Raw genomic sequence first — 27223 nt, 5'->3', positions numbered from 1 at the left:
TTTCATAGTACCAGCTAATATTCATTGAGTATTTATTTTGTGCCAATCTCTGTTCGTGCATGAACTTGTTTTGTCCCCCATACCAACCTTATGAGATAGTTAGGGAGACAGCAAGTAAGTGAAGGGGTTGAGATTCCACTCAGGCAGTCTGGCTCCAGAGCCAACGCTTATCCTTTTTACTCCTGTAGAAGGTGTGTGAATACTTAGCACAACTCCTGGTACGTGGTAAGTGTTCACTTCAGTATTTTTATTATTGATACTTATCCTCATTAGGCTCATTCACAGAAGGAGGCACTTTCTAATTGTTTCCCTAGGTTTTTGGATTTGGGGATTTGGATTTTTCTGGAATGGAGCTCTTTCACTGATCATGATAAGCAGAATAGCAGGGGGAAAAAATAGGAAAAGAAAGGCAAAATGAGAAAGCTTATGGAGACAAACAGAGAAGGCAATGGAAGGCCAGAAAGAAAAAGAGAAGTCATGTCAGGGTCCCTTCTTGCTGAGGCCTGGAACACAGCCTGATTGGTTGCTGGGCATAAGGACTCTGATGCTGAAGAAATAAAGGGTTCTCCTCCTTAAGGGTAATAAGAGTATAATCTGTGGCCCTTAAGAAGAACATGGACAACCCCTCCCATCCCCCACCACGCCACACGTGTACACACATACACCTCACTATGCCCTCATACCTACTAGGAGGGGACAGATTTTCTTTGGAACTTAGAGCCTAAAAGTTCCTTAGAAGATGGGAAACAATTACTTCTCTAGAAACCTTGAATTTTCCTAACTAATCAAGGCCTTCTCCATTTTCAGTATGGACCCTAACAAGTGTAATACACTGTAGAACATTTAAAAAATACCCCCCAAGAAATGTAGGGTCAACCTTGGAAGGTAAAAGGTGTTGTTCAATAGGAAACCCAAAAAGCTCTGGGTCCCATGAAGCTCTCCTTTGTGCTAGAACCTACTGGATTTGACTGAGTCACCTGCATGAAACCTTATTAATAGTGGTGACCTCCTCTTGAACCCTAACAGGCCTTATCTACTGCTGTTACCCTATTGTCTGCAGCCAGAATGACCCTTGACTACCTGGCACTGAGCCATGCCACCCACCCTCTTCTCCTGATACAGACTGTGGGTTAGCTTCCTTCATGCTAGCCTGGCTGCTGGATTCTGATTGGCTTCTACCATTTGATCACCATTTGATCAGCTGGACAGACACGCATGCCACTACCCATGTTCCCGAGGTACCCTCTCAGGCTGCTCCACCCATGCTCACCACCCCTTCCAGGTCGGGATAGGCCCTCCAGTGGACAGGAGAGAAAGCCAGAAAGCCTAGATCTGACAGCTATCAAAGGGATAATACATGATACTTGGCATAGCTCTGAGCTCTGCAAACAGCCACTGATGATCCCTGGTCCAAACCCTAGGGAAGTAAGCCTGTCCCTCCACCACCCTTCTCTCTATCAGATCAGTAAGACCAAACCATTATGTGTACAACTTTTAAACTTAAGACTTAGGTGTACATATTGCTTAGGATAATATTCCTGAAAACAGAGTAGGGTACCTGTATTATTAATAATTAACCTAATGAAGGAAAGTAGCACTCCGCAAAACTTAGCCTCAACAACAAACCAGTCTTTTAGTCCAAGGGACTCCCGTGGCAGGAAGAGACCATACACCTGTGGATCCAGCAATGCCGTCAGAATCCCAGTTCCATCCCAGATAATGGCTTACTAAGTAGCTGTGTGCCCAGATCTAGATGCCAAGCCTATTGTGAAAAAAGATCATATTATCTTTCTTATATCTCCACAAACCTGAAACATAGTCACTTGAAAAATGGTTATTTAAGGAAAGGAAGAAATGAATCTTCACTACTTTGTTAGAAATGTTCTTTCTAAGATTTGTGTGTGAAGGACACAGGAAGGGAGGAGAACCCACAGTCACCTTCCCATTCATGAGAATAAGCTCCTGCCTACTTTACCCACCATCAGTAGATTGTGGTTAGGGAGTGAGTTAGTGGCCAGGAGAGAGTCAGAGGTCTAAAGAGGTTTTCAGAGAATTGTCATTTATAGACAGACAATATAAAGGGAAGTGATAATGGTTGGTTCAAGTGAAGGTACTTAACTCTCTAATAAAGTTACAGAACAGTGGTTCAAAAGGTGGCTTGGAATGATTATTTCAGTAATTCATTTGAATATTTATGAGTTGCTTGTAATGAGATATAGAGAAGTCTTTGCAGGGAATTGCTTAAAGCTTAGTCCTGCTGAGAACCTATGTTACCCACCGTGTCTTGCTTCTTGCTATCAGGGAGGAAGGTCTGTTTGCTGTTAGTGCTCCTCCACCCCCACTGATTGACAGCATCTTCTCTTCCATGGAGACTTCACCCAGCCCATCTGCCTATGCAGTCATTCTCCTTCTATGTCAGTTATAATTATGTGCATATAGCAGGAAACTCAAAATAATAATGGCTCAAACAGGATAGAAATGTATTTCTCTCTTTCTCCTGAAGGAAGCCTAGCAGTCCTGAAAGAAGGTAGGCAGTCCAGGGCTTCCAGAATAGCACTGTGGAATCATCAGGGATCCCTGCTCTTTCGTTCTTGTTGCTTCACAGTTCCTTCCAGTTCAAAATGAGTGATTGAGCTCCAGCCTTCATACCCATGTTCCAAGCAGCAGTGGGGATGAAGGGAAGAAAGCATGTCTCTTTTAAGTTCCTAGAAATTCCACATAACATTTTCACAGGTATCTTGTTAGCCAGATATCTTGTTAGATATCTTGTTAGTCACATGGTCCTGTCTATCTGAGCAAGAAAGGCTGGGAAATGTAGTCTTTAGACTGATGGCAGTATGCCTTGCCAATACTTGGGGATCTGGTAATTGTGTGAGAAAGGACAAATGGGTAATTAGTAATCAGCGAAGCAGGAGGTGTTGGGCCCATGAGAAGTGTTGAAGGGGTTCTGTGCCTGACATTCAGCTTTTACTCTTTTACTTCTGGCTTTATGCAGGTATCTCTTTGGCTTTTAATCAAGATTTTTTTCCTCCTCAGAAATCTTGTATAATTTTTGTTTGTTTGTTTGTTCATCTGTACAAGTTATCTGTAATCTCGTACAGTGTTACAAGAAAAAGAATCAAGAAAATTGGTTAGAGGCAGATGTCCAAGGGGATAGAAAGTATCTGACTCTAACATTGCTTTTCCTTCAGAAAGCTCTTTGGTTTCTTTCATCATTGTTAGGCATCTGAATTCATCAAAGAGAAATTGTAGATAGGCTAGTTGAGATTTTGTGTTATTCATACACTTACTTTGTTCTTTACTGTCTTTGCTAATCAGGTTCTTCCTTCTTTTTTTGTTTTTTGAGAAGGAATCTCACTCTGTCGCCCAGGCTGGAGTGCAGTGGCACAATCTTGGCTCACTGCAACCTCTGCCTCCCAGGTTCAAGCGATTCTCCTGCCTCAGCCACCTGAGTAGTTGAGATTATAGGTGCCCACCACCACGCTCAGCTAAGTTTTGTATTTTAGTAGAGACGGGGTTTCACTATGTTGTCCATGCTGGTCTTGAGCTCCTAACCTCAAGTGATCCTTCTGCCTCCGCCTCCCAAGGTGCTGGGATTATAGGTGTGAGCTGCCATGCCTGGCCGGCTCTTTCCTCTTTTTATAGTAATATGGTTTCTTTAGAAACACCCGTATTTTTCTGATTATGAAAGCAATGCATCTTTACTGCATAAGCTTGGAAAACCTAAGAAAGAACAAAGAAGAAAATTTAAAATTGCTTATAATCCTATCAAGAAATAAAATATTAATTTTCCATTAATTTTATCCATCTATGTGTTTATACATATATGAAATTAACATATCATAAGCATTTTTGTACATTATTAAAAATTCTAAAAATGTTCATCTTTTTCCCTTTATCCAACATTTACTCTGCTTCTGATTTTTCCGGTAATAAATAACACGGTGATGAATAGCTTTCTGATAAATCTTTTTTAGAGGACTTTTTTAAAGGCTTTTGGTAACATTTGCCAACCTGTCTTCAAGAGAGATTAATTTGTTTGTACTCTTCACCAACAGCATTTGAGTATGCCTATGACCTGCATACTGGGTGTAAACTCCATACAAAAGTAAAATAAGAATATGCTAGATAGAGCTTTTGATATACTATGCTAGTTTTACACAGTTAATAATGATAATGCTGTTTTTTGGTATCTAAACTGGTTAATACTGAGCATGTATGTTTTTATTGAAAAACTATATTATTTCTTTTTTTCTTGCATTTGACTTTGATGGCTACAGATTGTATCCAGCCTTCAGTCATCAGACATGTTCGTTCTTGGAGCAACATCCCCTTTATCACTGTACCCCTCAGTCGTACACATGGCAAGTCCTTTGCCCACCGCGGTGAACTGAAGCATGCCAAGAGAATCGTGGTGAAGCTCGGCAGTGCTGTGGTGACCCGAGGGGATGAATGTGGCCTGGCCCTGGGGCGCTTGGCATCTATTGTTGAGCAGGTGATTGCCAAGATAGAAATTATGCTATACTGAAATTGGGGTTTTAAGTTGCTACTTCAAATTGAGTTTAAGTTGCTCATCAACTTATAAAAATAATTGTGATTTCAGTGCAATAGATTTAACCCAATGTGAAAACTGTTTCCCAACGTAGGTGCCAGTGAGAGATGGCATCTTAGGGCAAGAAAAGGGGATGTTAAGGAGTAGGGGTGATTTCATGCAGTTCATGCCGCAGACTTCTTCGTGATAAAGAGCTGTTTCTGTCGGAGATTCTTAGTTCTGGCTATGCAGTAGAATCATCTCGGGCCTGGAGATCTCTGGGATGGGGCTGCTGTGTTTGTCTGTCTTGAGAGGATCTCACTCTGTCACCCAGGCTGGACTGTTGTGGCATGATCATGGCTCACTGCAGCCTCGACCTATCGAGCTCAAGTGATACTCCCACCTCAGCCTCCTGAGTAACTACAGCTACAGGCACAAACCATTATGCCCAGCTAATTTGTGTAGTTTTTGTAGAGACAGGGGTCTTGCTCTGTTGCCCAGGTTGGTTTCCAACTGCTGGGCTCAAGTGATTCTCCTGCCTTGGCCTCCCAAAGTGCTGGGCCTACAAACTTTTTCTGCAAGAGACCAGATAGTAAATATTTTAGTTTTGTAGGTTATATGTTCTGTGTCTCCACTACACAACTCTGCAGAAGCAACCACAGACAATACATAAATGAATGAGCATGGCCGTGAGCTGATAAAATTTCATTTACAAAAACAGGCAGCATGCCAGATTTGACCAAAAGTAAAAATCCAGACATCCAGGCATCCCACAGATAAAGCAAGAGCTCTTCTATGGCATCTGAAATTTTACACTACCCTCGTAATTAAATTTTCAGTTTTTAAAAAACAACTTTCCTGAGGCGTTAATATTGGGAAACTGCTAACCTGAAACGATACAATTTTTTTCTTACATTTTCTATTCTAAATAATTATCAAGCCTGAGCAACAAAGTGAGACCCTGTCTCTACAAAAATGAAATCGCTGGGTGTGATGACTTGCACCTGTAATCTCAGCACTTTGGAAGGCTGAGGCGGGAGGATTGCTTGAGCCCAGGAGTTCAAGACCAGCCTAAGCCACATAGTGAGACCCCATCTCTACAAAAAATTTTTTAAAAATTAGCCAGGCACGGTGGCACATTCCTGTGGCCCTGGCTACTCAGGAGGCTGAGGTAGGAGGATTGCTTGAGCCTGGGAGGTTGAAGCTGCAATTAGCTATGATCACGCAACTGACTGCACTCCAGCCTTGGTGACAGAGCAAGACCCTGTCTAAAAAAGTTCTGACTTCTTGGTAGGCTGAGGCAGGGGGATTGCTTGAGCCCAGGAGCTCAAGGTTGCAGTGAACTATGATAAAGTCACTGCACTACAGCCTGGGCAACAGAGCAAAATCCTGACCCCCAGTCCCCACCCCCCCCCCCCACACACACACAAAAACAGCAATAATCAAACCCACCTTCTAGATTGAGTTCATCAGATAAATTTTAAAAATATTTATCAAGAGACTACACTGTGAGGGGCACTAGCCTCTCTATCCTCTCTACCTTAGAGATATAACAGTCTCTACCCTTTGGGAGCCAGAACTGGGACTCCCCAGACATTAAGGTGACTGTTCAGGGCAGTAAATATCCAAATAAGTGGGCCCAAATGACAGTGAGCGATGGGTCCGGAGATGGGAAACTCAGATGAGAGTGTGGTTGTTCCTGGGGCTTCCTAGGAGAGCTGGAACTCAGCCTGGGCCTTGACAACTGATGGGATTTGTACAAACAGAGGGGAAAAGTTCCATGCTAATAAGTATACAGTGTGACATGCTCCTGCAGTTGTGCAGTCCGGTGGTTCTGGGGAATGGACAGGCTCTCAAGCGGATTCCAGATAGAGGATAGACAGGAATGAGTGTGGCATGCTGTGGGCCAGGGAGGAGACAAGCTGGAAAGTAGAGGTGGTCATCTCATTAGAAAGAATGAAAAAAAAAGTGGATCATTGCATTAGGCAGGGCTCTGAAGCCAACTATGTGAGTTGGAGTGCAGTCTCAAAAGCAGACCGAAGATTTTGAACGGAGGAGAAACTTGATGAAAAGAGTAGGAAAAACCTGGTAAAGGTTTGCGTAGGTTACCAGCTTTGTAGGGCTGCATGTGGACCTAATGGAAGAGCTGTCTCCATCAGGGCCTGCCTAATAGTCATCTTACCATGTCAGATGGACTCAGGAACCAACTTAAAGTGGTTTCCACTGGCCATAAATGGGATGATTTGAACATCAAGAAAGGGAATCACAGCTGGGCACAGTGGCTCATACCTGGAATCCCAACACTTTGGTAGGCCAAGGTGGGCGGATCACCTGAGGTCAGGAGTTCAAGACTAGCCTGGCCAACATGGTGAAATCTTGTCTCTACTAATAATGCAAAAATTAGCCAGGCATGGTGGCACCTGCCTGTAATCCCAGCTACTTGGGAGGCTGAGGCAGGAGAATCTCTTGAACCTTGGAGGTGGAGGTTGCAGTGAGACTAAATAGCACTACTGCACTCCAGCCTGGGCGAGAGTGAGACTCATTCTCAAAAAAAAAAAAAAAAGGGAATCACTGCACAATGCAACAAAATATGTTTAAATCCATGAGTTCATAATTACACTTAAAAAAAAAAAAAGACTTCACGGACGGGCGTGGTGGCTCATGCCTATAATCCCAGCACTTTGGGAGGCCGAGGCAGGCAGATCATGAAGTCAGGAGATCCAGACCATCCTGGCTAACACAGTGAAACCCCGTCTCTACTAAAAATACAAAAAATTAGCTGGCTGTGGTGGTGGGCGCCTGTAGTCCCAGCTACTTGGGAGGCTGAGGCAGGAGAATGGTGTGAACCTGGGAGGCGGAGCATGCAGTGAGCTGAGATTGCACCAGTGCACTCCAGCATAGGAGAGTGAGACTCCATCTCAAAAAAAAACCACAAAATTTCATTGGCCATTTTTGGAGGGTGCTAGAGAAGCTACTCATTATGTTGAAAATGGGTTAGTAAAGGGGAGGAGACACACATTTGTCCTGCTTTTCATAGGCAAACTGTACCTCAGGGTAACCAAATAGTTAGTAAAGGAGAGTTTCCCTTTTGGAATTATTCCAGATTATAAATGAAGGAATCATTGAGTTAGAGTATCAGCATTTTGCAGCTCCTAATGGAATAATGGATCTTGGCAACGATCATCAACAGATGCTAACATCACAAAAAGAAAGATAACCAGGCATTATGTATCTCCTTGATGGATGTGCACACCACAACTTATAAAGACTTGTTGGGGGAAAAAAAAAAGCCTTCATACCAAACATCAGTTTATAGGATATACAAAGTGCAGGATTAACATCATAAGGACACAATTGGGAAAATGTAGGCTGGGAAATCCTAAAGAATAAACAACTCAGTTTAACAAAAATTACAAGGGGGAAAACTGATGGAGAGGGGAACCCATGAATTAAAGAAACTTGAGAGACACTTCAATTAATTTGTAATGCAGGGTTTAATTTGCATCTCAATTTGAGCAAGGAAAAAAATTGGAAAAATATGAACACTGGCTATTTGATATGAAGGAAATCATTGAAATATTCCAGATGATAATGGTTTTGTGGAGAGAGAAATATATATAATTATATATTATATATAATATATATGATTATCTTTCAGCAGTTATTACTGAACTATTTACAGATGAAATAACATGTCTGTTGCCTGGAATTTGTATTAAAACAATGGTGAGGGTATAGAGCGGTTATTGGAGACTAGGAAATTGGCCATGAGAGATAGTTGGTGAAACTGTGTGGTATGTACATGGGGATTTATAATACTATTCTCACCACTTCGGTTAAATATGAAATTTTCTTTTTTTTTTTTTTTGATTTTTATTTATTTATTTTAGAGAGGGGGTCTTGCTCTGTCGCCTAGGCTGGAATGCAGTGGTGTAATCATAGCTCACTGCAGCCCTGAACTCCTGGGCTTAGTTGGGATCCTTCTTTAGCCTCCTGAGTAGCTGGGACTACGGGCACATGCTGCTTGGCTGGTTGTTTTTTTTTTTTTTTAATTTTTCATAGATATGGGGTCTTACTATTTTGCCCAGGCTGGTTTCGAATTCCTGGCCTCAAGCAATCCTCCCACCTCAGGCAGCTGAAACTTTCTGTGATAAAATATTGTTGTTGGGGCCAGGCACAGTAGCTCACACCTGTAATCCCAGTACTTTGGGAAGCTACTCAGGGGGCTGAGGTGGGGGGATTGCTTGAGTCCTGGAGGTCAGGGTTGCAGTGAGCCGTGATTGTGCCACTGTCCTCCAGCGTGGGTGACAAAGCAAGACCCTGTTTCAAAAATAAAAGTTATTATTGTTTTAAATCATGGTTTATCATAGCTGTTTGTGAGTTCCTGGACCAGTTAAAAGGGTTCAGACATCAGAAGGAAAGGACAGTTTAGGAATATTGACTTTATTGCATCTGAGTCTTTAATTTTTTCATGTAGGTCTGCTTAAGGTAGGAAACAAAATGACCACATTTGGTTCTGGGCAGGCAGAGCAGAACAAGGTCAGCATCTGCCCCTGGTGTAGGCAGAGGCAACCCATAGGATTAGATGTGCCACCAGAACAGCCTCATTTACCTGGGTTAAGCCTTAGAACCTGAGAAGCCATCTGCTGAGTCTACATTGCTTGTCCTACCTGCGGACTTTTATTCTGGGCTTCATTTCTTGGAGCAACTAGGCCTTCTGTATTACACACTCCCTGCAAATATTAGGTTGGCACAAAAGTAATTGTGGTCTTTGCTATTACTGTCAATGGTAATTGACATGCAATTACTTTTGCACCAACTTAATACAGTCATGTCCTATAGATGTCAAACTTGGCTAGACACCAGAATTTCCTTATTAAAAATGTCTTACTTAGGCCAGGTGGCTTATGTCTGTAATCCACAGCTTTGGGAGGCCGTGGCAGGAGGAGGGATTGAGACCAGAAGTTTGAGACCAGTCTGGGCAACATAGTGAGATTCCATTTCTACAAAAATGCATTAAAAAAGAAAAATTAGCTGGGCATGGTGGCATGAACCTGTAGTTCCAGCTCCTTGTGAGGCTGAGGCAGGAGGATCACTTAAGCCTAGGCAGCCAAGGCTGCAGTGAGCCACACTCCTGCCACTGCACTCCAGCCTGGGTGACAGAGCAAGACTCTGTCTTAAAAAAATTTTTTTTCTTAGGGTTCTTTTTGTTGTTATTGTTTTTGAGACAGCATCTCTCTCATTCTATTGCCCAGGTTGGAGTGTGGTGGTGCGATCATGGCTCACTGCAGCCTCATCCTCCCTGAGCTCAGGTGATCCTTCTACCTTGGCCTCCCGAGGTAGCTGGCATGCACCACCATGCCTGGCTAAATTTTGTATTTTTTGTAGAGATTGGGTCTTGCCATGTTGCCTGGGTGGTCTTGAACCTCCTGGGCTCAGGAACCTTCTGCCTGCCTTGGCCTCCCAAAGTACTGGGATTACAGGCATGAGCCACCATGCCCAGCCAATTGTTTTAATTAGAAAATAAATTAAAATGTCTGATTTTTATCTGCCACCTGCTAAACAGAAATTTGAGACAGGATGTAGGAATCTGTGTTTTTACCAGACAGTCTGGTTGATTCTTCCAGAGCCAGCCACATGCTGGTTCATAAACCAGCATTTGGGATCTACTCAATAGTCCACCCTACCTCCATCCCTTGTGAAAAGATGAACGAGACAGTACAGTGACTTGTGATCCCCTTTCCTTTCTCAATGCCAGGTATCAGTGCTGCAGAATCAGGGCAGAGAGATGATGCTGGTGACCAGCGGAGCTGTAGCCTTTGGCAAACAACGCTTGCGCCATGAGATCCTTCTGTCTCAGAGCGTGCGGCAGGCCCTACACTCGGGGCAGAACCAGCTGAAAGAGATGGTGAGTGCTGCTTCCCCACACGTTAAAATGGACCTTCAGGTCTTCTTCCCTCATTCCCTACCACACCTTGTCTCATTGGTATATTACAGGCAATTCCGGTCTTAGAGGCACGAGCCTGTGCAGCTGCCGGACAGAGTGGGCTGATGGCCTTGTATGAGGCTATGTTTACCCAGTACAGCATCTGTGCTGCCCAGGTGAGAGGCTGGGCTTTGAAAGGGGTGTGGGACCTGTAAGGGTGGTTCTTGTGGAACAAAGGGGTCTGGAACTAGTCTACTAGAATATGGTGTCAGCTTCATCACTTGCTACTTGAGAGATCTGAAGAAAGTTTTTTATCTAAGCTTTTTGTGCCTCAGTTTCCTCATCTGAAAATGGGGATAATATCAGTGCCTATTTCAGATAATTTTTGGAAGGGCTCAGTGAGAAAATATATGAAAAGCATTTGGTATAGTGTTTGCTACATAATACATTCTCAGTATTAGCTCGTGTTACCCTAATAACACTTAGGATTAAAGTGCGAACACTTCTGAAGACAGAGAAGTTAAACGGCTTTATCTCGCTGCTGCTTTGATTTCAGGTGGCTTGCTTCTCTTTGCGTGTGGTTGGTTGCCTTTTATAGCAGATACTTACTAAGCTTTGCAGGGAAAGAGGAATGCTGGTGGGTGGCTGGTTTTTCACTCATTCAGCAAATATTTATTGAGCACCTATGGTGTATCTAGCAGTCTTGGGCATTGGGGATACTGTGGTGAACAAATCAGACATGATTCCAGTCGTCATGGGACTTACGAATTTTTGGTGGCTACCCCTAAATGTTCTAGAACCTTCTTTCTGCATTGTTTCATTTTTACCTAAATCTCCTGAATTTTTTTGAATTATATTCTTAATCAACTGTACAGCTACACACTAGAGACACCTAAATAGCAGTCACTTCAGGAAACAACTGAAAAAAAATCTAACTCCCAAATTATTTTATTTTGAAACCCCTTTACCTGTAAAGATGTAAAATAGCCGTTATTTTATATTATGGATATTATTTTACATGTGCACTACATGCGAGGATGTTATTTTACACCGGTGATGTTGTTATGTATACATATATTGTTTCAGGTTTTGCTTCTTCATTTCCTGTTACTTTTTTTTTGTTTCTTCTTCATTTGCCTGTTTGTACCCACAGTGATGTTCTGGTATTACACCAGAGTGTCCTCATGTCAGTGAGTTAAAACAGAAAGGCATGGGCTTGTCCCATTGCCTATGACTGGGGACCGTACTTTCTGTAATCTTAGCTTTTTTCTCTTAGTATACATGCAATATAAATCTCTATTTCTATCACTCTTCTTAATTATCTGCTTTCTCGTCTCCACAGTCCAATGACAGTTTTGGTCTTTAATTTTTTTAAAGTGCCTGGAGCTGGGTGAGGAAGCTCAAGTCCAAGAGCTATGGTTTTGCTGTGGTTTGGTTTTTCCCAGGGATGATACTTTTTGAGAGTTTGTTTTTGTTTTGTTTTGTTTTGAATGACAGTAGCATGAAGAGTCCGTGCAGTATCAGCCATTGTTTCCATTTACACTGAGTGAAAGAAGAGCTCTGCCCCTCCGGTTCCCAACAAGCTTCAATCCCTGGGCTGTTTCCTCTCACACCTGTGTCTTCCCCCAAGGCCATCATATCTACAGAAAATATTTGCCCTTTGTAACTTATCCTGTGGTTCCTTATTTTCTTCAGTAATATTATATAGAACACCATTATCAGTGGCTTTTGAAAACTTCCAGTAGGTAGTTTGCCAGGTTAAAGACTTCAACACTTAAAACAGCTTGTTTTTTCTTCGTAGAAGGGAAACTGATTTTCCCTCAACAGATTGCCCTTGTCTAAACACGTACATTTCCCTCTTGGGACTCTTTATCTCCTACCTTAGTGCTGAGATCCCCAGGCCATGTTTGTGAAGCTATTTTAGTGACAGGTATTTTTCTTGGACCTTTAGACCTCCTGCTTGTCTCTCCTACCCACGGGTTTATATTAATTGTTCGATCTTTCCCCATCATGACTAGAATCTGTATGTTCAGCTTTGACCTAGTCCTGTGTCCAGCAGAACTAAGCTTTTCTGAAAAGGAGTTCATGATCTTCCCGTTCAGAAATATGCCCCATTTTGTTTTTCCCCAAACCATCAACATTCTTATTCTCCCTTCCAGCAACTAGACCCTGGCATTTCAGAGGTACTTAACAAATTTTTTATCAAGTGAGTGAGTGAATTATTTTTCTATGTATGTTTCCTGTGTTTTATGTATCATTAAGGCTACTGTTTTATTGCTATATTCTTCTTAGTTACCATAGCCAGACCCTTAACCATCCTCACTTTGACTGTTTCAGTGCCTGCTTTCTTTACTATTTGCTTCCAACTTTTCCTACCTCAGCCTGCCCTACATAGCAAGAACCCTCTTCCGTAAACATTAGAGAGATTACATTATTTACTCTTGAGCCTCAAGGTTTGTTGCCATTTAGTTTCTTGCTATCTCCATTTACCCATTTATCTTTTTCTCCTAAACATTGCATAAAATTCTAGTTCAAGCTAGAAAGCAGGGCTGTTTACCAGCCCACACGCCCATCTCCATTGTACCTTTGAGCACCTTATGCTCATCTCCTCCCTTGAACCAAGTTGTGTTCTGCCCCTCTTTCAGCTTGTGACTAAAGACTAACCTCCACATGCTCAGGCTGAATTTCTCAGGCTAACCCCACATGCTCACACACAGTCTTAGTTAACTCCAGTAATAGTCTGCTTCAGAGCAAGAGCAGTGATAACACAACCCTATTCCATTTTGTCTAACACACTTTTCTAAGCAGGGAAAATAATTTATTCATTCACTCACCAAATATTTAAGGGCCTACTATGGCCAGGCCCTGAATCAGATCCTAGGATACAGAGATGTTTTAGAAATTGCTGGGGCACAGCAGTGTGCGTCTTTAGTCCCAGTTACTCAGGAGGCTGAGGTGGGAGGATCACTTGAGACGAGGAGTTCAAGTCCAGCCTGGACAACAGAGCAAGACCCTCTCTATAAAAAAAGAAAAGAAAGAAAAGAAATTAATGAATAATCACTGACTCCCCCAGTATTCCTCTAAAAATAGATACATTAATTTCTTAATTTTGCAAATGGATGAGATTTTGGGATTTGTTAGCTCTCTGAGGATTAAAGTACTTTTGCAAGAAGTCTTGAACATTCTTACATAAATCTTTCAGATTATTGTAATTTTTTTTTTATCTCTACAAGAATTGGGGCCAGGTGCAGTGGGTCACATCTGTAATCCCATCACTTGAGGCCAGGAGTTCAAGACCAGTCTGGCCAACATGGCAAAACCCTGTCTCTACTAAAAATACAGAAATTAGCTGCGCGTGCCTATAATCCTAGCTACTTGGAAAACTGAGGCATGAGAATTGCTTGAACCCAGGAGGTGGAGGTTGCAGTAAGCAGAGATTATGCCACTGCACTACAGCCTGAGCAACAGAGTAAGACCCTGTCTTGAAGAAAACAAAGAATTGGATAGCACCCAGATATGCATATTTCATTCTAATCTGTATGGGACCCCAGAAACCTACAGTTTAACTCCCCTACTCTTAGCATCTTTTGTATACTGGGAAGTGTAGCATTTTTCTCCCTCCTGCATTTTCCATCTATTTAATCCTTTTAGATTTTGGTGACCAATTTGGATTTCCATGATGAGCAGAAGCGCCGGAACCTCAATGGAACACTTCATGAACTCCTTAGAATGAACATTGTCCCCATTGTCAACACAAATGATGCTGTTGTCCCCCCAGCTGAGCCCAACAGTGACCTGCAGGGGGTAAATGTGGGTAAAGTATTTCTAAAGGTTAAGCATGCTGGAGACACTAACACCATGCTCTGCTGCATGCACTAACACCGGAAGTTTGGCATAAACAAGATGGAAAAGCTGTGAGAGAAACTGTTGTCATGGAGCAGTGACTGCATAAGCTCTTCTGAACTTGTGGTTGCATTCAACAGGGTGAGGTGCTATAGTCACTTAAGATGGTGCAATGAGCATGGCTTGTATATTTCAGTGGCTAGAAGACTGCATGTTTGGAAAAGGGATTGCCAGTTAACACTGTGTTTTGCAGACAGAAGGGGCCTGCAAGAGCTGTCATCTATATATTTGGGTTCATTGGTTTTGCCTGAGCCTAGCTTGGTTTTGCCTGAGCTTGGCTGGGTGCTTCCGTGAATTTCTGTTTGGACTGCTTAGCTCACTCACTTATGACTTTTTAATCTGCATTCTAGGTTATTAGTGTTAAAGATAATGATAGCCTGGCTGCCCGACTGGCTGTGGAAATGAAGACTGACCTCTTGATTGTTCTTTCAGATGTAGAAGGTACAAAGTAATGCTTTTTTCTTTTATCTGCCCTTTGTTTTAAATGCTACATGTATGAGCACGTGAGTTTCCCTCTTTCTTTGCGTCCCTCTGATCTATTTTTTGCTATAGATCATTAGCCATGTGTTCAGACAAAGGGCTTTTATGATTCAAAACAGGGTGGGCGAGTCTAAGAGATGTAGTTTGAATACTGAAATGTTATTTCCAGGTGCTTTCAGTTGTTTTTCTTAAATAACAGCTTTATAGAGATATAATTCACATATCTTACAATTCACTTATTTGAAGTTTACAATTCTGTCCTGGTGTGGTGGCTCACACCTATAATCCCAACACTTTGGGAGGCCAGAGCCAGAGGATCACTTGAGCCCAGGAGTTCGAGATCAACCTGGGCAATATAGTGAGTCCTTGTTTCTACAAAAAATAGAAAAGTTAGCTGGACATGGTGGTATGCGCCTATGGTTCCAGCTACTCGGGGCTGAAGCAGAAGGATCACTTGGACCTGGGGGTTCCAGGCTGCAGTGAGCAGTTATTGCGCCACCATACTCCAGCCTGGGTGACAGAGCGAGACCCTATCTCAAAAATAAATAAATAAAGTGTACAATTCAGTGATGTTTAGTGTATTTACATAATTGTGCAACCAAAACCACAGTCATTTGTAGAACACTTTCTCTTTCATCACCCCAATAAGAAACTCCATAACCATTAGCAGTCACTCCCCACTTCTACCCAAACTCCCTATCTTTAGGCAATCTCCAGTATACTTTCTGTTTCCGTGGATTAACCTGTTCTGGACATTTTATTTAAATGGCTTCATATATTATGGTGGCCCTTTGTGACTGGCTTTTTTCACTTAGCACGTTTTCATGGTTCATCTATTTTACAGCATGTATCAATACTTCATTTTTTTAATTGCTGAATAATATGCCACTCTGTGACCATATTTTATTTGTCAGTTCATCAATTGATGGACATTAGCTGTGAACATTCATAACACGTTTTTGTGTGAACATGTTTTTATTTCACCTAAGAGTAGAACTGCAGGGTCACATGGTAACTCTGTTTAAAAGACTTTTGAGGAACTACTGGACTGTTTTCCAAAGCAGCTGTACCATTTCATATTCTCACCAGCATTGTATGAAGGTTCTAATGTGTTTATATCATTGCTGTTACTCAGTTGTTTTTATCTGCCTTTTTTATTATAGCTATCCTAGTGGGTGTGAAGTAGTATCTCATTGTGGTTTTGATTACTTTCAGTTTTTAATGTAAACCATAGGACAGATTATGGGTTTTTTTGTTTGTTTTGTTTTGCTTTATTTTGTTTTGTTTTGTTTTTTTTCTTTTTCTTTGTTGGGACAGATTGTTTTAAGTTGGAGCCACTGTAGAAGTCTAGGCTATCTGGCTACTATGTTCTTATATGTTGCTCTGTTCTTCTCTGCTGTTCCCTTCTTCCTGGAGGGGCCACTCTTGGCTCTAATATGTCTTTCCATTCACTCTTCTCAAGCTTCCTTAAGCTATTTCCATTTCACAGTCTGACCCATAAGAAATATAGTAACTGTGTCCAGAATCAAGGATTCCAGAAGTCCGCTGTTACATTCCCAGAAGGTTAGAACACCCCTACTTAATTCCCAGCCCACACCAAGGCAGGTTAACATGGGAAGACCTGTTGTCTGTTTGACGCTCAGGCGGTTGTATGGTAAGGGCAGGGGCTACCTAGTGGAGGCAGGGGCAGACATAGATGAATTGATCTGTCTTTGCCCATGTGGAAAGTCAAAGATAAGACACCTACATGTCAATGTCTTTACCTGTAAGAAGTCTTAGTCCTGTGTTATCCACTGTAATTTGAAGTCCCAGGATAGGAACAGCTAAGTTGGAGAAAGTGTGAGCCACCCTGGAGAAAGAAGGCATTTTGGTTAATCAGCGGGTTTTCTATTCATTTTTCCCCTCAAGACGGAGTCTTGCTCTGTCGCCCAGGCTGGAGTGCAGTGGCACGATCTCGGCTCACTGCAACCTCCGCCTCCCGGTTTCAAGTGATTCTCCTGTCTCAGCCTCCCAAGTAGCTGGGATTACAGGCGTGTGCTACCATGCCTGGCTAATTTTTGTATTTTTAATAGAGACGGGGTTTCATCATGTTGGCCAGGCTGGTTTCGAACTCCTGACCTTGTGATCCGCCCACCTTGGCCTCCCAAAGCACTGTGATTACAGGCGTGAGCCATGGGGCCTGGCCAATCAGCAGGTTTTTACTGAATGTCTACTATGAGCACATAGTGTGCTAGGTGCTTGATAAATGTAATTTATTCAATCTTTATAGCAACCCTACAAAGTAGGTAGTAGGTAGGTTAACTCAATTTTACAGATAAAGAAATTAAAAATTAAGTTCAAACTGGACACGTGGCACATGCCTGTAATCCCAGCTACTTGGGAAGGCTGAGGCAGTAAGATCACTTGAGCCCAGGAAGTTGAGGCTGCAGTGAACTGTGATCATGCCACCTCACTGCAGCCTGAGTGACAGAAACAGAGACCCTATTGGGGGAGGAGAGGGGAGAGAAGAAGAAATAATTTTTTAAAATTTAATTTAAAATTAGATTAAGATCTATTAAATGGTATATCTAAAGTCACATAGCAAGTGCTTGACAGAGGCCAGTTTCAAATCTGAGTCTGTTCAATTAAAAAAGCTACACTCTTCCTTCTCTCTTATACTGCCTGACAAGTTAAAAAAAAAAAAAGAAAAGTAGGTTTTCGAGATTAATTTATAAAACCCAATTTAAACAACACTCTAGCAAATCATTTTGATGCAGCTTCAAGCACCAAAATCGGGTCACTGGTAGACTGGCATTCTTACTGTGATTATCCTAATTCGTTTTCTACTGAGTGTTGATTTTTTAGAACAGTATCTGAATTTTAACTATGCTCTTGGTGGGGTAAAGGGAAAGGAGGAGTAGGCACATTATCAGCATGCTAGGAACCCTTCACTGTCTTTGGAGAAGGTTTGGCTAGAATTGTCCACTCTTTCCTATACTAATATATGAAACTGAAACAACTTCCAAATCTAAATCTGTGATCTCACAGCACTGTATCTTCTGGGAGGATCCTAACCCTAAATCCTGGAGAGCTGTGGAGTAGTAGGTTGAGATTGACAGATTGTGAAAAGTTATTTTTTCTTTTCTTGTAGTAATTTGCACTGCTTATGGTTGTCACTGCTCTGCTCTACAATGGGCATCGATTTCCTCTCTTCCCTGATTCACTTACTCCCTCAGAGAGGTAGTATGTAGCAAGATTGTCTTAAAGGTTTGGAGTAATGGAGGGGAGAGGTATATTATAGCACAGGAAAAGCAGTAACTTGAAACCAGAAAAATCACTGCCCAAAATGTCCTTCAGCCAGTCCCCAGCCTTCCCATCTGTGTCCACTTTAGGTCTTGACTTAACTCCAGTTTCTTAGCCCCCTGTTACCCCCCCTTTTTCTTTTCCAAGCTCCTACTCACTCTTTTTCAAAGTGAAATTGTGAGGATTTTTCATCTTGGATTGTATGCATGTAACGTTTCATGTAACTATTTTATGTCACTCCACTTAGTTATAAAAGGGACATGTGCTTTATGGTAATAAATTCAGATTGAATGTCAAGAGTCATGCAGTCTCCTGCTGACTCAGCCTAACCTCTACAGTGACTCACTCATAAAATTGGGAGTGTAAATTGGTGACTGTTTCAAAGGGTACTGTGAGAGTTAATGAGTACCTCTGTTGCATTTCATCCTGCTTGGAAACAGTCACATTTAACAGTATATGGCTACTATGCCATTTCTGCAATAGCCACCCTTCTTTTTCAGTTCTGTCCTTAAAGCACAACATCATAAGTAGCAATGGCAGAATTAAGGATACCTTGCCAGGGATATGGGCAGGGCTAATAAATGTGCCAAGGATATGGCCATGGTCTGATGTGGGGAAACATTTATCTATCAAGCCAGGTTATAGGAGTATATAAGGTGAGTCCTCCTGGAGCTGTTTGTCAGTGTCGAATCCTTTGTTCTCTTTTTCTGGTTAAAGCAGGTGGTAGTGCAGTGGCATTCATTTGGATGAGTAAAGTACAGAGTGATTGGCAGGTGCCCTGGGGAGGCCTGTCTTGGAGACACTTCCATCAAAGCAGTATTACTGACTCTTGTCTATTTTTTAGGCCTTTTTGACAGCCCCCCAGGGTCAGATGATGCAAAGCTTATTGATATATTTTATCCCGGAGATCAGCAGTCTGTGACATTTGGAACCAAGTCTAGAGTGGGAATGGGTGGCATGGAAGCCAAGGTAAGAATCTGGTACCTTAACTGCCTATAACAATTTTAAAGCCCAAACTGTATTGTATCCTTTTTACTTTTGTAATTATTTGGGGGTTAATGGTTCAGATAGTAGGCACATACACACTTAAATATGTACATACCTAAATATAGATTTATTGAGTGTTGTATTCCAACATTTAGTTATGTCTGTGTATGTGGGTTTTTTCCATTAATATTGTATGAACAGTGTGTTCATGTTGTAAACTCTGCAAGGGCAGGGCCTATATATTTTTCATAATTCATAAATCTCTCATTTATCAGTTCAAATATTTCTTGATGAAATCTTTCAAAAATTTTGTCCCATTAATTGTTCTTAGAAGTTACACCCCTATGGTACAGCATCACATGTATCAACAGCACAGATGATGACAAGATCCCCACTTAGAAAAACCGAAAGTACTCAAGATCAGACTCTGGTCAAACCCCAGCCTGTTGGTCTCCTTAGTTGTTTCTAAGTTGAGGCACAGTAAATCAAATGTAGTAGTTATGAGTCCCATACTAGGGAGACTGAAGAGAGAACAGACTGGAAACAAAGGATAGGTTGGCTTACCTTTAAGTAACACATGCCAAGGTTGAGCTGGAAAGTGTGTGAGCTGTAATGTGTTTTCGGAGCTTCTAAGCTTTTAAAAACACATTTCGTATACTTAAGTTGTTCAATATCAACTTGTATTTTATATCTTTTTGCAAGTTTAAAATGTGGGTGAGTAGGTCTGAATCTCATGTTTACTGGATCTAACCTGTCTCATTAGGTGAAAGCAGCCCTCTGGGCTTTGCAAGGTGGCACTTCTGTTGTTATTGCCAACGGAACCCACCCAAAGGTGTCTGGGCACGTCATCACAGACATCGTGGAGGGGAAGAAAGTTGGTACCTTCTTTTCAGAAGTAAAGCCTGCAGGTAAATAGTTCTTCATAAGGTCCCAAGTCCTGTGATAGGAACTAGTGACACCTGGCTTAGTTAGAGATCACAGAATTGATATGCTAATATTTCGAAATACGGCATTATTTTGAGCACTATTTGCAAAATTGGATTTTGCTTTGCTTTTGTGAAATTCTGTCTAATCTGCCTAGCTAGGCCTATTCTCTGTACAATCACTCGGTTAAAGTATATAAGCATTGATTTTCTCAGAAACATTTGCTAGGCCTATGTTAGATGCCAGGTAGTAATAAGCACTAGAGATGCAAAGATGCATATGATATAGTATGTACTGTCGAGTGTTTGCAAAGGACAGAATTACCTCATAATCTGCATTCAGAAATGTAAACACATTAAAAAGTATCGCCGAAGTGGAATTCAGAAGAATTCTAGAAAACTTAAAATATATTGTCTACCCCAGAAATACAGGCAAGTTCTTATGTTTATGCCCAAGTGAATCTGGCACATTCTTTTGCTATTTTATTGGTCATACTGATCCCCTGTGTGAAACAAGCGTCATGTGTTCCTTCTGTGGGCATGATGAGCCTGTGCAAGTGCTGGCAAAGTGAGAGAGATCTAAGGTGACCAGGACCTGATATTTGCACATATTCTTGCAGGCCCTACTGTTGAACAGCAGGGAGAAATGGCTCGATCTGGAGGAAGGATGTTGGCCACCTTGGAACCTGAGCAGGTAATAACCTTAGCTGATAGTATTGTTACAGTTTTGTCATGCTGTATGATTACAGGAGTCAAACCTGCTGACTCCGTCTTTATTCCTAGTGAGCCATAGAGTTATCTGAGTTACAAGTCTGATTCATATTTGCTCTGCCTTTTTTCTTTTTCTTAATTTTATTTTCTCTTTTATCTTTTATAGACAGAAGCCCAAGATAACTTTTCATCACTATGATGTTTTGATCAAAAGCATTATAAAAATGATGAGATTAGGAAGGTTACCTAATTCTGCCACATACTGGGCATGGAAATGTGGGAAAATTGCTTATCCCAACCCATTCCAAATCCCCTGACTTGCCTGGAAGATGGGAAGCTCGAGAGCCTGCTCCCTAGTTGTAGCCCTGACCTGTCTGGCATGAATTAGTCTAAGTAGCAAACATGAGGCTGGAAGTGGTGAGGAGGTCAAGTGGAAGCTGGGAGCTGGTCCCCCAGGGATTATATTGTCGAGGATGGATTTGAGAGTAAGGATGTATATGCGTTTATACTAGTGAATCCTTTGGCCTGAGAAAAGAGAAAGTAACTCCAACAGCAAAGAAAGGAAAGCAGAGGAGGAGCCTAGCTTACCTTTCAAACCACTTCCCTCTACTCCTCCAATAATCAGCATACTTATTTGCCACATTTCCTAATCTAGCAGGGTCAGGTTTGGGGTGTCTTCAAGTACCTAGGACTGAATTTTTTCACTTTGATTAAATGCTTTAAATAAATAATTTACGAGGAAGAACCAGATATAAGAACTTACCTGGAAATAAACCAGTTAATGATATTAAATAAGTAAGACTCTATGTATCGTGTTACTTCAAAGTCCTGGCCCCTGTACAGTTACATAATCTCCTACAGATTATACAATTTTTTTTTTTTTTTGAGACGGAGTCTTACTCTGTCACCCAGGCTGGAATGCAGTGGCCAGATCTCAGCTCACTGCAAGCTCCGCCTCCCGGGTTTACGCCATTCTCCTGACTCAGCCTCCTGAGTAGCTGGGACTACAGGCGCCCGCCACCTCGCCCGGCTAGTTTTTTGTATTTTTTAGTAGAGACGGAGTTTCACCGTGTTTGCCAGCATGGTCTCGATCTCCTGACCTCGTGATCCGCCCGTCTCGGCCTCCCAAAGTGCTGGGATTACAGGCTTGAGCCACCGCGCCCGGCCAGATTATACAATGTTTTACAGATTGTATCCATCATGCCCCTTCCCCGCCTCCTTTTTTTTTTCTTATGACTCCTGATTATTATAATTAGCCATGGTTTGCTAATTATAATAATCAGGAGTCATAAGAGAAAAAAAAGAGAGGAAAAGTGAGAAGTGACTTAGGGGTTGGCAATGAGAGAGGAAGGAAGAAATAAGGGGAGCAGTGGTGGGAATAAGTGACGGGAAGTCAGGAGATTTCAGTCAGTGGTGACCTTGGATGTGGGAGCAAGGCCTGGCACTCTCAGAAGAGTAGGTTTAAAAACTGGTGTGCATTCTTCTTGGATTAACATCTCTGTTTTTTTAATGGTGTACCTTTTTTCTAGAGAGCAGAAATTATCCATCATCTGGCTGATCTGTTGACGGACCAGCGTGACGAGATCCTGTTAGCCAACAAAAAAGACTTGGAGGAGGCAGAGGGTAAAGACCAGACAATTTAGAGTCAATGTTATGGAGGGGTGTGGGTTATTTTGATTTTTGATATTACTAGTAATTCTTATGTCCGCATAAAGATAAGGATTGTTATAAAAGAAATTGTGCATTATATATCATTTCCATTGTGGGTAGGTGGGTGATCGGTATTCTTCTTCCCCAGATACTTTAGTACAATCCCCAAAGGAACTTTTTTCATTCCCCGCAGGTCACAAGTTGTGGCTACTATGGCAGTCAGGACAAAAAAGAACAAGATTGAGAACACCACTACTTAAGACATTCAGCTAATAGCTAACATTTATTGAGGTCTTTCTGTATTGACAGGCACTGTGCTAAGGGCTCTACAGTCAGGATGTCATTTAATCTTCATAACATAGTGCCTCTGAGATAGCTGCTACTTATTATCCCCATTTGACAGAGAAGGAAACTGAAGCTCAGAGAAGCGTCACTTGCCCAAAGCCATATGGTCAGTGATGGACCAGGATTTAAACAACGATGGACTGTACATGTGAAAGAGTTGTAGAAATAGTTTGTGCAGCCTGTGAAGAAAGATAGCTTGTTTCTTAATTAACCAGTCTTTTGTCTTCCCTAAGTTAGCACCAGGTGCCATCCAGAAATACCCTTGAGGTGCTAATGGTAAAGTAAGATGTTAAACTCACATTGTGAACACCTAGAGATGTAGCGTGTCAGGGCCCTGACTCTTTCTCTTCTTTTTCTCAATTCTGTCCTTTCCACCTTAAAATAAGAGGGATTGATTTTATGGGGTTTTGAATTTCCTCTGCATTATCTTGAACATCTATATTAATGGTGTTTGTTTCAAGGAAATTTTGCAAGGTTCAACAACATTACTTTCGTTCCTTAAAACATTTTTGAACCATTGTTTTAGAACCTCCTCTAGAATTTACATCTCATTTTTATAGTATTACAAAACATACAATAGATTTTCAGAACTGGAAGAAATATTTGATACTATCCACTCATTAATTTAAAGTAAAAGAATTAAGACCCACAGAGAGTAAAGCTGTTGTTGCCCGAGGTTCCACAGCTTGTTGTTGGCAGAACTTTGACTCCTGATCCCAGCTGTACGTCTCTGAACATGCATAAGGACACACAGTGGGTTGAGAACAAAGCCTTGGGTATACGTGTGCGTGGCTTAGCAATCCCAGTTCAGGGAATTTATCCTCAAAAACTATTTCTAAAGAAAATAGGTCTTTAGGCCAGGTGCGGTGGCTCACGCCAGTAATCCCAGCACTTTGAGAGGCCAGGATGGGTGGATCATCTGAGGTCATGAGATCGAGACCAGCCTGGCCAACATGGTGAAACCTCATTTCTATAAAAATACAAAACTTACGGCTGGGTGCAGTGGCTTACGTCTGTAATCCCAACACTTTGGGAGGCCGAGGTGGGCGCATCACCTGAGGTCGGGAGCTTAAGACCAGCCTGACCAACATGGAGAAACCTCATCTCTACTAAAAATACAAAATTAGCTGGGCATGGTGGTGCATGCCTGTAATCCTAGCTACCCAGGAGGCTGAGGCAAGAGAATCGCTTGAACCCGGGAGGCGGAGGTTGCCGTGAGTCGAGGTGGCACCATTGCACTCCAGCCTGGGCACCAAGAGCAAAACTCCATCTCAAAAAAAAAAAAAAAAAATGCCGGCCATGATGGCTCAAATTTGTAATCCCAGCTACTCGGGCGGCTGAGGCAGGAGAATCGCTTGAACCTAGGAGGCAGTGGTTACAGTGAGCTATCACGCTACTGCCCTCCAGCCTGAGCAGCAGAGCAAGACACCATCTCAAAAAAAAAAAAAAAAAAAAGAAAAGAAAATAGCTCTTTATCTAAAGATTTTTAGAGCAGGATTTATCACACTGAAAAACTGGAAACAAGCTGAGCATTTAATAACATAGGTGTGGTTAAGTGTGTTCAGCTGTATCAAATTAATGGAATATTTAGTAGTAATTAAGATAATTTTTGCAACATGGAAAATGTACTTGGGTTGTGAGGTGAAAAGCTAGGATGTAACATTTAACATACACTATAATTAAAACTTTTTTTTAGCATGTGGGGAAAAGTAAAGAAAATTAATTAATTTGTATAATTGGTTGGTAGAAAGATGGTTTAATTTTTTTTTCTTAATATAAGGTCAGTTGCTTCCCCCCAAGGCAGAAATGTTTTTGTTATTTTATCTTGGTGGCTGTGACTGTAAAAAAAGGAAAGGGAAAATTTTTGTAATCTCAACATTGACCACAGTAATGATTTGTGATATATGATTTCAAATGGTTTTCCTGAGTATATGCATGTATATATATGAATATGTACAAACATGTTTGTGCGTGGAGAGAGGGAATCACACCGTGTATACTACTGTTTTTAAAGAAAATTCTGGGCCGGGCGCAGTGGCTCATGCCTGTAATCCCAGCACTTTGGGAAAGGCCGAGGTGGGTGGATCTTCAGGAGATCAAGACCATCCTGGCTAACACAGTGAAACCCTGTCTCTACTAAAAATATAAAAAATTAGCTGGGCATAGTAGCAGGAGCTTGTAGTCCCAGCTACTTGGGAGGGTGAGGCAGGAGAATGACTTGAACCTGGGAGGCGGAGCTTGCAGTGAGCTGAGATAGCGCCACTGCACTCCAGCCTGGGCAACAGAGCGAGACTCAAAAAAATAAAAAAATAAAATTCTACCTATGAGCTTGCCATAATTCTATTTTTTTTTCGGCCAAGTGTGGTCGCTCATACTTGTAATCCCAGCACTTTGGGAAGTGGAGACAGAAGGATCACTTTAGCCCAGGAGTTCGAGACAAACCTGGGCAACATAGTGAGACCCCTATCTCTACAAAATATGTTTTAAAATTGGCCAGGCATGGTGGCTCATGCCTGTAATCCCAACACTTTGGGAAGCCGAGGCGGGTGAATCACGAGGTCAGGAGTTCAAGACCAGCCTGGTCAACATGGTGAAACCCCATCTCTACTAATAATACAAAAATTAACCGGGCATGGTGGCACACACCTGTGGTCCCAGCTACATGGGAGGCTGAGGCAGGAGAATTGCTTGAACCTGGAAGGCAGAGGTTCCAGTGAGCCGAGATTGTGCCACTACACTCTAGCCTGGGCAACAGAGCGAGACTCCTCAAAAAAAAAAAAAAAAAAATACATGTTTTAAAATTAGCCAGCCATGGTGATACATGCCTGTAGTCTTAGCTACTCTGGAGACTGAAGCAGGAGGATCACTTGAGCCCAGGAGTTCAAGGCTGCAATAAGCTATGATTGTACCACTGCACTCTAGCCTCAGTGACACACTGAGACCCTGTCTGTAAAAGAAAAAAAGCAAAAAAATTCTTTTTTAAAATTCTGTTCTCCTTCCCAAAATATTTAACATTTTATTTTAGAAGAAAACATCTTTGTTGGTTCTGATTATAAAAATAATTCACTCATTATAAAGAAATAAAATAATATAGAAAGATAGATTATTACTTTTCTGGATGCATTCCAGATTTCTTCCTGTGCACACATATATGTGCAGTGTTTGATAAATAGGATCATATCGTACATGCTGTTGTATAGTTTGCTTTTTTCGTAGACTATATCCTAGATAGCTTTCCATGTCAGTGAACCTAGGTATAGTCTTTATAATAACTGAATTATAAACCATTGTCTGAATATTTAGGTAGAATTCAATTTCTCAGTATTACAACAATGTTGTGGTAAGTATCCTCATTATATACCTGCCTGTTCATACAAATGATAAATTTCTGGAACTGAAATTGCTGGGACAAAGGGTATCAGGGTACACAGCTTTACATGATGCTATGTACTGCCAAATGGACGCCTAAGAAAGACAGTCTAAGTGGTATGTCATTGTCTTCCTGAGTCTGTTCCTAATGCAGTCCCACATGTTCAGTAAAACATCAAGACACATCAGTTGGGCCAGGCACGGTGGCTTGCACTTGTAATCCCAGCACTTTGGGAGGTCGAGGCGGGCAGATCACTTGAGGTGTGGAGTTCAAGATCAGCTCGGCCAACCTGGTGAAACCCCATCTCTACAAAAATGAGCCAGACCTGGTGGCACATGCCTGTAGTCCCAGATACTAAGGAGGCTGAGGTGGGAGAATTGCTTGAACCCAGGAGGCGGAGGTTGCATTGGGCCTAGATCATGCCCCTGCACTCCAGCCTGGGCGTCAGAGTAAGACCCTGTCTCAAAAAAAAAAAAAAGACGCATCAGTTGGTAGCTGCAGCCTGCCAGGTCTGCTACTTCATCATATCCTCTTAATGGCTTTTCAGGGAGACTTGCAGCTCCTCTGCTGAAACGTTTAAGCCTCTCCACATCCAAATTGAACAGCCTGGCCATCGGTCTGCGGCAGATCGCAGCCTCCTCCCAGGACAGCGTGGGACGTGTTTTGCGCCGCACCCGAATCGCCAAAAACCTGGAACTGGAACAAGTGACTGTCCCAATTGGAGTTCTGCTGGTGATCTTTGAATCTCGTCCTGACTGCCTACCCCAGGTGTGTATATACCCCAGGTGAATAAATACCCTGCCACTGGGGGCTGGTGCAGATACTGGAGGAAGAATATATATGTCTGTGTGTGTGTGTGTGTATATATATATTTTTTTATTATACTTTAAGTTCTAGGGCACATGTGCACAACGTGCAGGTTTGTTATATAGGTATACATGTGCCATATTGCTTTGCTACACCCATCAACTCATCATGTACATTAGTTATTTCTCCTAATGCTATCCCTCCCCCAGTCCCCCACCCCCTGACAGGCCCCAGGGTGTGATGTTTCCCGCCCTGTGTCCAAGTGTTCTCATTGTTCATTTCCCACCTATGAGTGAGAATGTGCGTTG

General features: G+C 42.0%; 1 protein-coding gene across 7 annotated transcripts in view; it reads left to right on the top strand.

Moving 5' to 3' along the window:
- Nucleotides 1–27223, top strand: part of ALDH18A1 (aldehyde dehydrogenase 18 family member A1) — a 49685-nt gene that overhangs the window by 8834 nt on the left and 13628 nt on the right. For 2 of the 7 annotated variants that reach the window (XM_038009346.2, XM_038009347.2), the window contains exons 3-12: nt 4281–4495; nt 10290–10439; nt 10529–10633; nt 14109–14261; nt 14711–14801; nt 18967–19091; nt 19873–20017; nt 20653–20726; nt 22273–22366; nt 26656–26876. In XM_038009346.2, the coding sequence (XP_037865274.1) occupies nt 4281–4495; nt 10290–10439; nt 10529–10633; nt 14109–14261; nt 14711–14801; nt 18967–19091; nt 19873–20017; nt 20653–20726; nt 22273–22366; nt 26656–26876 (1373 nt within the window). Of the gene's footprint in view, nt 1–4280; nt 4496–10289; nt 10440–10528; nt 10634–14108; nt 14268–14710; nt 14802–18966; nt 19092–19872; nt 20018–20652; nt 20727–22272; nt 22367–26655; nt 26877–27223 lie in introns of all 7 variants that reach the window. The other 5 variants (XM_038009343.2, XM_038009344.2, XM_038009349.2 and 2 more) reach the window with 3 other exon arrangements.

Source organism: Chlorocebus sabaeus, chromosome 9, assembly GCF_047675955.1.
Source record: "Chlorocebus sabaeus isolate Y175 chromosome 9, mChlSab1.0.hap1, whole genome shotgun sequence".
NCBI lineage: Eukaryota > Metazoa > Chordata > Mammalia > Primates > Cercopithecidae > Chlorocebus > Chlorocebus sabaeus.
Note: the sequence above shows the minus strand (reverse complement) of the source record. Positions and strands in the feature narration are given on the sequence as shown.